Here is a 14,082-nt window from a genome sequence, read left to right on the forward strand (position 1 = left end):
AAAATATTGTTTTTAAAATGCACCCTTTGTACTTGCGAGTACTTACAGTGACAGCCAATAATACAATGACGTCTTTATTTATAAGACTATTATAATTGATTAGTGGACATTCCAGGATTTGCTGAGCTTCCAAGAGGAACAAAAATAATCAACTGATGCTGATAAATGAATACACATATAGAAGACAAATATAAAGATCGCTAGGCTGCAGCGGCCTGATGCCTACAGCATAAGTGTGTTGCTTGAAGCACTCAACAACGAATTCTGGCAGGGATCCAGAGAAAACAGGCCCCTCATTCACCAGGGTTACCCACCACCCCCGACTGTTCAAGACAAGAAACGGGATTCAGCCTCACTGTACCCTTCATTCATTTTCTGGTGGTCCTCGTAGAGACCGACACTGCTGGGGTCCCATGCATTTTCTACCCAGCCTAAACAAGCATCCAAACCACCCAATGGCTTCCACCAGTGCTGAAAGTCAATTTTTTTAATTACCAGTTCTGTGGGCGTGGCTTGGTGGGTGTGGCTTGGTGGGCGTGGCAGGGGAAGAACACTGCAAAATCTCTATTCCCACTCCACTCTGGGGCCAGCCAGAGGTATCATTTGCCGGTTCTCCGAACTACTCAAAATTTCCGCTACCGGTTCCCCAGAACCTGCTGGATTTCACCTCTGGCTTCCACTCTGCCAGGATATCCCTGCAAACACCAGGTGCCAGCCCAGCCAACCCAGTCCCCTAACCTACCCTGACGGAGTTGTCCTGACTGGAGGTGGCCAAAATGTTTTCGTTGTCTGGGTGCCAATCCAGGCCGTGGATTTTAGAGAGGTGTGCGGCCAGGTACTCCATAGCAGTGCTTGGTTTCTGAAAGCAGAGAAAATGCTCGGGTTGGAAAGTTTCCAGAAGAGGCCACAGCAATCCCACTGGGATGTCACAAGACTGCCTTCAGGAGAAGCATCTTGGCTTCTCTTTGGCAGCTAATTCGGGGGCACAGTCACTGGACACTGTTTCGTTCTTTGTCGTGCGTTAACGGAAAGCAAGACTTACAAAGCATATAAAGGCCTTGTCAGGGTTCCAGTTAGCACACACAACAGAATCAAAACTCCAAGGCAGGCATATTCCTCAAAGTATAGATACATTTGGCATGTCATACTGGCACATCTTGGGAAAACCCGACTCCGAAGGATTCAAGGTTTTCCTCACCCAAATAAAAAACCTCAAGTTCTTTCCCCCAGGTCACATGTCCCTTCAATCAGGTCGCAGCCCCAATCGTGGTTTGTTTCGGTCCACGCCTTTCCAAAACATGGTAGAACATCCTTGGCTCCCACAGGAAAGAATGTTATTTTGAAACATAATTAGGATAGATTTGAGAAGGAAAGGGAACAAGGAATGATATTTAACTATTTTTGGGTCTGTGGAAATACCACCCCAAGGAAATAAAAATTAGGAGATGGAAGAGAAACCTACCACAATAGAAAAAGAAAGGAGGAGAGATGAGAGGAAGAGGATGGAAGGAAGATAGAGGTGAGAAGAAGATGGAAAGGGAGGAGAGAAAGAGAGAGGGTAGGAAGGGGAAGAGGAAGAGAGGAGTAGGGGAGAGCATATGTAAGGATTGTGGAAGAAACGCACAGAATATATTTCTAACCAATCGAAAGATTATTCTTTTTTTGTGTGTTTTTGTTTAACTAAAACAATAAAAAATTTTCAAAAAAAAAACTTAAAAAGAAAAGAATATCATAACACATCCCCCCCCATCCTCCAGCTATCTCTACCTCCCCCCTCACGTTCCCACAGCTCCAACTGGCCTTACTGTGGCAGCCCCTAAGATGCTCCCAAAATGGCTTCAGGGCTGATGGGCCCTTCGAGAGAGGATTTCAGTCATGGATAGGAACGGTGATAGAAAATAAGTCAAGAATCTTTCCAAGAAACCTACAGGCATCTATTACTGGTCTTCCCCAGAGCCCAGATGGGAAATGACCCCAATGGATTGAAGTTGGGAAGCCCTACACAGATAACATTGTCTGGAATCCAGCAATTGAAGAAGAAATGGAACCCCGGAGGCAGGGATGTTTCTGCAGGAACTAGAAGTAGGAATCTTCAGGGGGGAAAGAAATATGAGCTGGGAGCAAAACTGAAATGTTCCCTTGCAACTTTCCCAACTGATGAGTTCTCTTGGAACACAACTCAAAACATATTGAGGATTCTCTCCCAAAACTCAAACAAAACTCTTTCTAATGTTGTAGAGATTCTCTTCCAGGGTTGGAACAGTCTGTTTGGAGGTAGCTTCCAATGACTGGAACTCTCCAAAAGTCAGTGCTCGAAAGGGCTCTGGTTCTATGGAAGAGTTTGTCCTGATGTTGAAACACAGCGGCCAGAAACAGTATTGAAGAATGCCTGAAGTGCTGTTTGGATTGAGGGGTGGGGGGAGCCGAAGAAGCTTCTTGGACAAGAAGTGAAACGTCCAGTTGTCTCTTGAAAAAGCACCTTTGGAACAACCAGGACCTGGAGGGCGGAGAATCGCCATAGACCAACCATGGATCTAACATATTGTTTGTGAAGGAGGCTTCAGAGAGCGAAAGGGTTTAACCACCTTGCAATGTCCACTGCCCCCCTCCATGTCTGTCTGTCCGTCCATCCGTCTCTCTTTTACACACACACACACACACACTCCTTAGACAAAAGCAGGGAAAGGAACAAGGACTCACTCTTTTGTCCCAGATGCGCACATTCCCATCATGGCTGGTGGCCAAGCAGTTGGCATTCTTCTTATTCCACTTGACCTGGGAGGCTCCAGCTGCAGAAGGAGCAGAGGACTAGGAGTCAACAAACGCCTTCCAGAAAGAAAGCACAAGACTTAAGAAGTTTCCAAGAGAGGAATAGAGCCCAGAGTTATAACATGGAGCACTGCAGGGGAATCAACTCATGTGGCTGCTCCAAGCTATCACAGAATGGTGCCACTCCAGTGCTTGTTCCTCAATACTTCATACTGTCCTGTCCTCCTCTGTACCATGAAGGAAGTTTGGTCTCCAGGAGTATGGACCGGACTTTATGCTCTAACCATAACTACTTGTCTGTCTACCACATTCCAGGTGCCGTCAGGGGCTATTAGCTAACCTACACAAGAAACAAGATACTTCAAAGTACTTCTCCAAAGCACCAGAGGGCAGGACACACAGGTGGAAGCTTGCTAAAGGGAGATCCAACATAGAAATCAGGAGAGCTTTCCAGACAGTGAGAACACAATGGAATAGCTTGCCTCCCAGATTTGTGAGTGCTCCAACACTGGAGGTTCTCGCAAATAGACTGGACAACCACTTGAGCAGGATGATATAAGGTCTCCTGCCTTGCCCAGGGGGCCGGACTAGAAGACCTCCGAGTTCCCTTCTAGCCCTAAAATTCAGTGAGCCTATGATACAATGACAAGGAGAACCATCAACCCATGGAACAGAAGTTGCCTTCAGAAGTTGTGGGAGCTTCATCATTGGAGACTTTCAAGAAGAGGCTGGACTGCCTTCTGTCAGAAATGGTGTAGGGTCCTCTACTTGGGTGAGGGTTGGACTAGATGATCTACATGGTCCCTTCCAACTCTGGGGATCTGTAATTCTACCTATCCACTCATGACCGGCACCCTAATGGTGTTTAAACACCACCTGTCCGGTTCCCAGTACTACTGTGTCCTGTTATTACGATACTACAGTAGTAGATGAAACAATCACAGCTTGGGTGAAGGAAAGAGTAGCAATGGAAGTACTTCAGAACAAAAGCTCTGACAGGGGTTTCACGGTGCCTGGGGGTGGGAGGGGGATCCTAAACGACGATCTATGGGAGTCATGTCCATTATCGGTGAAGAAGCCCCATGAAAGGTAAGCTGTGAAGATTTCCAACCAGGCTAGTCACCCACCAGTGCTTACCAACAGCGGAGAGGGAGACAGTGGGCTTCCGGGTGTCTCTGAAAAACAACAATGCTGCCATAAGATCATAAGGCTTAACGACACTCTCCTAAACTCCTACTGCCAAATAACGTATTTTTCGGAGTATAAGATGCACCTTTTTCCCCTCAAAAAAGAGGGTGAAAATCTGGGTGTGTCTTATACACTGAATACAGCATTTCTGGCTTCCTGAAACCCCACTCTTTCACCAAAACGGCCATGCATAGCCTTTAGGAAGCTTCCAGAGTGCTCCTAGGGGCTGGGGAGGGCAGAAATGAGCACAAAATGGGCCATTTTTTGCTTGCTTTTGCCCTCCCTCCAAGGAGCACTCTGGAAGCCTCCTAAAGGCTATGCATGCTCTTTTTTTGATAAAAAATGGGCCAGTTTTCACGAAAAAACAGGCCATTTTGGGGGCTCATTTCCTCCCTCCCCAGCCCCCAGGAGCACTCTATAAGTCTCCTAAAGGCTATGCATGTCCTTTTTTCAACTAAAAATGGGCCCGTTTTCACAAAAAACGGGCTGGTTTTGAGAGGTCTGCAGAGTGCACAAACTTTTTTTAAAAAAATTGCCTCTTCAAAATCTTGGTGCGTCATACTCTGAAAAATATAATTAGAATTCTATGCATACATCATCATTTAACAACCCCATAATCCCTTGTGGGGTAGAATTCGGGCAACTGAATGGAGCTAGCAGAGTGTTTTAATGGCCGGATACCCTTCCTGTTGCCAATGCAGAGTTTTCTTCAGCAGATATATTCTCATTGTACTCCGGAGAAATATCTGCCTCTACCTAGGATCAAACTCACAGCCTCACGATTGTGAGGCGATAGCGCCGCCTCTAGGCCACCACACCACTTTAATTAGAATTTTATGCATTTGTTGCTCTGAAACCCAAGGAGGGAGGGGGAGTTATTTTCACAGCATATGCACTGGATTAAAATAAATCCACCTCCAGAGATCCCCCTTGCTGTTTCTGTATGAGTCACTGATCAAGGCAGATCCTGCTTGGAAAGAGGCAGGCCTGAAGCTGTGAATCACACACAAATGCAGCTGCAGGAGTCACTCCTGGAGGGCCATCCATCTTCCTTGGTTTTTTTTATTATTATTTTTAATTTTGAACATGTAAACACATTAACAAAGACATACACAACATTTATATATCACTTCGGAACTTCACGTTCCTTCGCATAGCACAGGGCTGTCCAAACTTGGGAACTTTAAGACTCATGGACTTTAACGCCCAGGATTCCCCAACCAGGCATGCTGGCTGGGGAATTCTGGGAGTTGAAGTCCACGAGTCTTAAAGTTCCCAAGTTTGGACACCCTTGCTATAGCAGATATCAATCGGTACATCGTTTCCGATGTACCTCTCAATTTCCCTCTCAATACATTTCTATCCAATTTTACACTTTTAACCCCCTTATTTCATTCTCTTTTCCTTATCAATCTATGTTTGGCTATTTACATCAGACCATCCTTGTTACTCTTCTACTAATACACCATTTTTCCTAGGTTTGTGAATCCTATCTTCCTTAAGACTTTTGTCTTTTCTACTGCATCTATAATACAAATTACTTTTCTCGGGTTCTTCTTTCTTCGTCTTCCTTGTCGATCTGCACCAGAGCGAGAGCAAAAACCATCTGCTTTGAGTGCGGAAAATGAAAATCTCTGGCATATCCTGCCCTGATTCAGCAGGCAACTTGGTGTTTTTGGTTGGCCTGCAGGACATGGGACCAACCTTGTGGCAAACTGCTTGGAAACAACTGGTCCCAGCGATCCCTTTATTCCAAAACCTGCCAGAAATCTGCCTTCATGCCAGCAAGGCACAGGTGGGCCTTTCAGTGTAAATTTGAATGGCTGTGTAACAAAGAACGGTCTGTAAGCCCAGGCGCATCATGAGGACCTTTGAAGCTGAAGGGAGGGTTCTGGCACGTATTGGAATGTGACTCACAACTGACACTCACACTAACAACTGTTGCTGCAGCCCCCCTCAAAACACCTGATCACGGTTCAGGCACTTGGTAAGGAGATTTAAGAGGGTTGCAGCATCTTGGGGGGTCACGTGATCGCCATCAGCAACTTTGCTAACCAGCAAAAGTGAATGGAGGAAGCCAGATTTGCTTAATGACTGTGATTCCCTTAACAACTGCAGTGACTGATTTAACAACGTTGGCAAAAAGGTAGCAGAATCGGTGTGCGGCTCACTTAACTGTCTTGCTTAAAAATGGAAATTCTGGTCCCAATTGTGGTAACAGGTTGAGGATAACCTGTAATTCAATTTCACAGAATTCTCCCCCACCTCACCTACATAACTTACTTTTATCTGAGGCCAGAACCTGAAAATAACATTGAACACAGCACAGGACTTAAGCAAAATGGAACGGCGGAGATCTGCATACGTGGGACTGATGAGGGTAGATTGTAAGGGTGACCCCGAAATATAATTTTATGTCATGTTATCCTATTTTGCATATTTATGTATTAAATTACATTGTATCTTATGCTATAACTATTGTATTTTATCCTACTCTTATTTAAAATTATCCGTACAGAATTTTATTGGTGATACGTGTCTGACCCTTGTGCTTTGATACGGCCTATAGGCTAATCAATAAAGCTTATCATTATTATCACACACACACACGGGTGGATATGTAACTCCTCTTTGCACCATAGCAAATGCAAACCTCACTCGCTAAGCTATAATAAAAGACAACATTAATGATACCCCAGGTCAGGAGTGTCAAACTTGATTTAATTGAGGGCTGCATCAGGATTGTGTTTGACCTGGGGGGGTGGGGGCTGGGGTGTGTAGAGGGCATGGCCTGCTCGATGTCATTCATGTTGGGGGCGCCTGTGGCAGCCCGAGTCCTCTGCCAGCAAAAACATACTTCTGAACTCTGTTTCCAGCTGCGACAGCCTCCTGCAACCCTCTGCCAGCGAAAACGGAGCTCCGTTTTCACTGGCAGAGGGTTCCAAGAGGCTGTCGCAGCCGGAAACGGAGCTCAGGGGCCTGTTTTTCCTGGCAGAGTCACCATGGGTTGGTCTCCCACCCTAGAACTGGTCTCTGGTTTCAGGGTGACCCTGTGGGCCAGATCCAGCCCCCGGGCCTTGAGTTTGACCCCCCTGCCCAAGGTATTAGGAAGCACCCCACTTAAAAACAGCAGCTGCTGCCACAGGTGCCCTACAGCAGGGCTCCCCAATCCCATCCACGGACCGACACAGGTCCATGGCATGCCAGAAACTGATCCACACAAGCAAGCAAAGCCCCATCCATGGGATGCAGGTAGCACATGATACCATGCCCCCTCTGGTCCGTGGAAAAGGTCCCTGGTGCCCAAAAGGTTGGGGGGGGGCACTGCCCTACAGGAGCTTTCAGTCTCCCCAAAAACACTTAGTGACCATGACTGTCTTCTTACAGGCCACCAAAACTCTTACTTGATGTCCCAGATGTAGATGTATGTGTCAACCGAACTGGTAACCAGTAGATCTGACTCAAACACCGCCCAGTCCAAATCACTAGAAAAGGCAGAGAGAAAAAAAGAGAAGAAAATCGATAAGGGGCGGGCAACTCTTTATGACCTGTGGACTTCAACTCCCACAATTCCTGAACCGGCACAACCGTGGCAGTTCCTGAACATGGCTGGCGCAGGGATTCTGGGAGTTGAAGCCCACAGGTCACATGGGGGGGGGGGCATGCCACTTTATAGAAGGTAAAGTGAACTTTACAGAAGGTAGAAGGACACCGGGGTCTCTGGGGCAACCATACCTGATAACACGTGTGTGTCCTTGCAAGGAAGTGCCAATTTCCCCATTACCGTCCTTCCACTTATACAGATCAACACGCTGGTTGCTCTGAAATTAAGACGGAAAACATCAGGAGCCGCAAAGAAAACCACAGACTCATTTTCCAAAAATGGAGTTTGGCAGCTTGAAGATGTGTGGATTTTATTTCCCAGAATTCCCCAGCCAGCATGGGTGATTGGAGAATTCTGGGAGTTGAAGTCACACACCTGCAAACTCTTAAGGTTGAGAAACAATGTTCGAGAATGGGAGCAGTCTTTTAGCTTTTAAAATGAGGATCCTTTTCAAAAACCCCAAGAGAAATATAGTATGTTCCCCAATATTGGGGCTAGAAGATTTCCTCACACTCACTCACTGAGGGTCTCAAAAGAGTTATCTTAAGGAGAGACACCTTTCCATCTTCCATATTAAATGGTCAGAAACAACCAAACAAAGCACAATGTTATTGATCTCTAATTCATGTAATCTTTTTCAAATTGGCAGTGGCTTAAGAGTTTATTATTGTTGCTTTATTTCTCAGGACATAAATTATTCTAAAACATGTTAGCTGCCCTGAGCAAATTAAAGCATATAAAAGGTATAAAAATATAAGAAAAAAACAAAACAAGAAGCAATTCTTGTCCACAAACTGGTATTATTAGATTTTTATCCCATCTTTTTATATATAACTCAAGACGGTGAATATAACTAATACTCCTGCCTATTTTCTCAACAATCACCCTGTGAGGTGGGTTAGGCGGAGAGAGAGGACTGCCCCAGAGTCACCCAGCAGGCTTTCATGCTTAAGAAAGATCTAGAATTCACTGCCCCTTCATTTCTAGCCCAGCTCTTCCACCAGTTCACCAAAACGGTTCTATTAAGATCAATTTTATTTTAATTAAATTATAGTAATCAATTCAATTAGTAAATTAATAATTTTGATTCATAAAATTAAACATTGTATCTATTAAGATAATATTAAAGAAAGAACCTTTCTACAGATTAAATATCTTAAATCTCACATATCCAAGAAGGGTAAATATTGTAGGAGCGGACAAGTGAACCTATGATTTTTAAAAAAAAATCAGTCTGGAACACTTTTTCTTTTTTTTTTCTTTTTAAAATCTATTTTATTCATTTTCACATTCCATTTTACAATCACTTATATACAGGGTATTTGCTATAAAAGAAAAAAAAATATAAAAAAAAATTAAAAAAAATAAAAAAGAAAACACAACTCATCATTCACAACCCCACCTGACACTTCCATCCTCCATACACCCCATCTACCCCCTCCAACTTTCCTTTCCTCCCTCTAACGCTCCCCTCCTACTTCCCTTTCCCCTCAAACCTTCCTTCTCCCCTTACTCCCCAGACACCCTCCTTGCATTCCCCTTACTCCTTCCTTACTCCTCCCTCCTCTTTCCCTCTACCTCCCTCCTTGGTGTATTCCTTTATTCAAGTGTTGTTTATTATAATCTGATAAAAAGTAAAATAAACCAAGGGAAAAAAAATATAAAGAAAGAAAAGAGAAAAAAAGGAAAAAAAAAGAACAACCGTATATAAGTGCATTCTTGTTCTTATTGCGACTATGTTAACACCCACCCACCCACCCCCCATAAATCCCCATCCCTACTCCTCCCGACTTCCCAGGGCCCACACCTGGCACTGCCTTCTATCTAAAGTATCTTATGTTCGTATGAATTAAAAATAAAAGTAATATATTAAAGGAAAAAAAAAAGAAAAAAAAAGAAAAAGAAGAAAAGAACAAAGAAAAAAGAAAAAAGAAAAAAGAAAAAGAAAAAAAAAAGAAACTCTTTGTGTTAAGCTCAGCCCCCCATCTTTATCTATGCTTAAATAGTATAAGTCATTCTATCTATATTTTATTCTCGTCTCTTGCTTCTTTGTTATTTACCCCGACCTCCTGTAGACTCTCCCATTCCTCTTCCTTAACCTTGTATTCAGATAAACATTTATCCAAATTTGTATAGACATCGATATACAATCTAACTCAAACATAATCCCTTCTATTAAAATTTAAGCAGCGTGGATCATTCCACATATTCAAATATTACTTTACAGAAGAATAATCAAACTTTCCCTTTCTTAACCTTAATTTCAAACAATAATTCAAAATAATCTGACCGAACTTTCCCTTCTTAGTAAAATTTAAGCAGCGTGGATCAAGTATTACTTTACACAAAAATCAGTTTGCATTCTATCTTGAAATGATCCCGACCAGCTTTCCCTTCTAATAGGATTTAAACAACGTAAATCATTCAGTATATACATTCAGTATCACCCCACCAATATACGTAAATCATTCCGCATGCATTTTACCCTCATCCCTTGCTTCTCAAATATTTGCCACTATCAAATTTATGCAAACATTAATTTAAAATCTAGCTCAAAATAATTTCACCAAGCTTTCCCTTCTAATAAAAATTAAATAGCATAGATCATTCCACATATTCAAATAATAGTTTCAGCAAGAATCAGTTTACCTTCTATTTTAAAATAATCTCTTCAAACTTTCCCTTCTAACAAGATTTAAACAGCGTAAATCATTCTGCATGCATTTTACATATATACATTCAATATCACCCCAGCAATAAATTCCGCTTTTTCTGCCGGAGAGAGGTCGCAAACCCCCATTCAATCCACAACTTTAGTGAATATTTTAGAATGTCTAAATCCTCAAACTCCGCTTTTCTGCTTCTCCGAAGGAGGGGGAGCTACCCCCTCCATCTTGCAGCCATGTGGTCTGTTGCTTGGCTTCTCCTTCGGCTTGTCTCTCCTCTTTTCCAAGTGAATCAGGAAGTCCCGCCTTCAAAGTCTTGTAATAGAAATCTCGAGCCTCCGAAACAGAATTGAGACGAAGTCTTTGATTCTCAAATGTGACCGTAATGCCGGCTGGGGCCTCCCATTTATATTGAATCTGATGATTTCTAAGCTCTTTAGTTAAAAAGGTATAGTCCCTTCTTGCCTTTAACATCTGGAAAGGTATTTCTTTGAAGACAATCAAGTTCTGGCCATCAACTCTCAAACTATTATTGTAAAATTTTTGCATGATCGCGTTTCTGGATTCTTTTGTGGAGAAATATATAATTATGTCCCTCGGGAGCTGTCGCTGTTCCGCTACCAACGAATTCTGGCGATAAATTTTCCGAATCTGCCAATCAAAGTTAAGTCCCGGGCTTCCCACCACATGGCTGAGGGCTTCAACAAAGGTCTGTTTCAGATTCTCTCGCTCCTTTTCGCGGAATCCTCTGACTCTTATTGCGAATGCCTTCTTATTAAAGTTTATCATAACGAGCTGTTCTTGAGTGTCTCTAATTTTTTGTTGTAATATTTGAATATTAGTAGTCAAATTAGAATTAGCCTCTTCCAAACTTTCTAATTTATTCTCTATTTCAGCGGTATAATCTGACAGGGCAGACACGGCTGCAAACGTATTCGCCTTCATTTGGTCAATTTTAGACTTTAAATCACCATATAGCTCCAATACAAATTCCTTAATTTCTTGTTTAAAATCATTAAACATTTGAAAAAAAAATTCCTGTGTTAAGAATTCTCCAGTAGAGGGCGTAGGAGACAAGGGCTGCGATGCCAGTGTAAATTCTTTAAGTTCATTCACAGATTCTTTAGGCACATTTGTAGAGAGACGCTTCGATTTTGACCTGGGTGCCATTATAAATAAACAAATAAACAGCGCTTTCGCTCCCCTCTGTTTCCAAAAAAAAAAAAAAAAAAAAAATTATTTTGTTAAGGAGCGGTCTGCAGGAAGGTAAAACCGGCTACGTACATCCCCTATCAGTCACCAACGGAGAGAAATCGCCATTTTGAAGTCCGTTTAAACAAAGAAGCCTCTAAGACAAATGGTGCTGGTATTTACGATAGTAATAAAAGCATAAATCTCACAGGGGTGGGACCCGCCCGTATTAATCTTAGCTTCAAACAACTTTGCTTTGTCCTGGGGGGGGTGTCGCCTGTCTAGGGCTGCCAAAAAAAGGCAGCTGAGAAGAACTGGCTGGAGATAAAAGCTCCGCTCACGCTGGATCTAATCTCTGTCCACAGCCAAAAAAAAAGAGAAAGGCTGTGAATTACGAATAGACCCTAGCACACAGAGCTACTCCCTGCCCCTTTATGCCAAAAAGGGGTGATATCTATGATCTTATTTAGATATACAGACCAGATCTCTGAGAGGAGCTCGGTTGAGCCCTCCTCGGCGACAGGCTCCTCCCCCCGGATCCTCAGTCTGGAACACTTTTTCTAACCAAAAATTTTGTTAGGAGGCAGATGCTTTTATGAGCTTACGAAAGCTTGTATTTTTTCATAAATTATACTGATCAAAATAGATGCTACCCGGCTCCTTCTGATTATATCAGCCAGTTTTGTCTAGTGGTTAAGACACCAGGCTAGAAACTGGGAGAATGGGAGTTCTAGTCCTATCATAGGCATGAAAGCCAGATGGGTGACTTTGAGCCAGTCGTTCTCTCAGCCCAACGCATCTCACAGGATTGTGGGGGGAAATGAGAGGAGGAAAATGCGCTGGATATGTTTGCAAGCTTGAGTTATTTGTAAAAACAGTAACAGTGGGATACAAATAAGTAAACATCCCAATTTGGGATGAGATATCTATGCAGAACAAGAGAATGTGATTTTGGATACTTCAGATGTTTTACACTGTTCTTAGTCATATCCCTAGGCCCTAATGTGTAAGGAAGCAGCAGCACATACAGATACAGATTAACAGAGTTGGAAGGGACCTTGTAGGTCATCTAGTCCAACCCCTCACCCAAGCAGGAGACCCTGCACCATTTTTGAAAGATGGCAGCCCAGTCTCTTCTTGAAAGCTTCCAGGGATGAAACTCCCACAACTTCTGAAGGCAACTTCTGTTCCATTGGTTGATTGTTCTCACTGTCAGAAAATTCCTCCTATTTCCAGGTTGAATCTCTCCTTGGTCAGTTTCCATCCATTATTCCTTGTCTGGCCTTCAGATGCCTTGGAGAATAGACTGACCCCTCCTCTCTGTGGCAGCCCCTCAAATATTGGAAGATGCTCTCCTGTCTCCCCTGGTACTTCTCTTCCCTAGACTAGCCAGGCCCAATTCCTGCAACCATTCATCTTATGTTTTAGCCTCCAGTCCCCTCATCATCCTGGTTGTTCTTCTCTGCTCTTTTTCTAGACTCTTTTTTACAGTGTGGTGACCAAAACTGGGAGCACCATCCCAGTAGCTACGCTAAGTGCAGAAGCTGCGCTGCTTGAATCCACCTGGGAAGGAACATCTCTCCCCTCTTCTCTCCCCCCCCTTACCGATGCAGCAAAGAAGTGTGCATGGCTCTCGTGGGGATTCCATTGCACGGCCCCAATGTCCCACTTGCTCTGACGGGAAATCTTGCGGTGGCCATCAGCAGGCGCATCCAGGTTTACAATGTAGAGGAAGCGGCGCCTGGGAAAAGGCCCACAAACACAGGAAGGAGTGTTACTACAGTGGATCCAAAGTAATTTACTACCATGAGAGCAACTCTTATTCTGAGGAACACATGTTGTAATTGAGACTGGAATGATGGTCATAAGTCATGGCAGTTGTTAAGTGAGTCACTACATGATCATGATTTTACAGCCTTTTTATGCTCGTTGCTAAGTGAATCACCGTGGACCTTAAATGAACACCGTGATCATTAAGTAAATCCTTTTTTCACAAACAGTTATAAATGCAGGGTTGTTCATAAACACCCAAAATGTGATGACATATTGCTCTGTGTGTGTGCGTGCATCCAACTCTTCGTGGGACAATTCGCTGCAGGACAAGAGTTACACTGATTTCGAAGAAATGATAGAACAGAATAATTAAACAAAGGATGCAAAAGGAAGGACAAAATGAAACGTGAATGACAAAAATTAAAATCACTTTTTTAATTATTTTAAATACTTGAACTGTCCTGCTGCAAGTTATCCCACGTTGAGTTGGCTGCCCCGAATTGTCCCGTTCTGAGCCTGACACCCAGTAATGGAGCCCCATAAGATTCTAAACCTTTAACATTATAATGAGATTTATATACATTAATTGTATTTTATATTATTGATGAGGCCCAAGAAAATTCCTTTTCCCTCAGCGCGGTTCGGGCAAGCCAAAAAGTTGGGATACCCATGGTTTATAGCAGGGTCTCCAAATTTGGCAACTTTAAGACCTGTGGACTTCTGCAACTACGTAAGTCTTAAAGCTGCCAAGTTTGGAGACCGTTGTTTAAAGCAAGGATTCGTGTATGCGGCCATTAAATGCAGCCAGCCCTGGAACTAACTAACTACAGAGTACCTGCATAAAGTAATATTATCTGGCTAAACCAACATCAAATGTGTCAACAATAAAAC

At 43.2% G+C, this 14,082-nt stretch overlaps 1 protein-coding gene across 4 annotated transcripts in view; it reads right to left on the reverse strand.

The window, feature by feature from the left end:
- The window catches only part of WDR59 (WD repeat domain 59), a 78,677-nt gene that overhangs the window by 52,896 nt on the left and 11,699 nt on the right, over positions 1–14,082 (reverse strand). For all 4 annotated transcript variants that reach the window (XR_004256487.1, XM_032230890.1, XM_032230889.1 and 1 more), the window contains exons 3-8: positions 13,024–13,159; positions 7,693–7,778; positions 7,362–7,442; positions 3,907–3,944; positions 2,701–2,789; positions 743–859 (exon numbers count right to left, since the gene is read on the reverse strand). Coding sequence is in view for 3 of the 4 variants with exons in the window: in XM_032230890.1 (XP_032086781.1) it covers positions 743–859; positions 2,701–2,789; positions 3,907–3,944; positions 7,362–7,442; positions 7,693–7,778; positions 13,024–13,159 (547 nt within the window). In the remaining variant the exon portion in view is untranslated. The remainder of the gene's footprint in view (positions 1–742; positions 860–2,700; positions 2,790–3,906; positions 3,945–7,361; positions 7,443–7,692; positions 7,779–13,023; positions 13,160–14,082) is intronic.

This window comes from Thamnophis elegans, chromosome 14, assembly GCF_009769535.1.
Source record: "Thamnophis elegans isolate rThaEle1 chromosome 14, rThaEle1.pri, whole genome shotgun sequence".
Taxonomy (NCBI): Eukaryota; Metazoa; Chordata; class Lepidosauria; order Squamata; family Colubridae; genus Thamnophis; species Thamnophis elegans.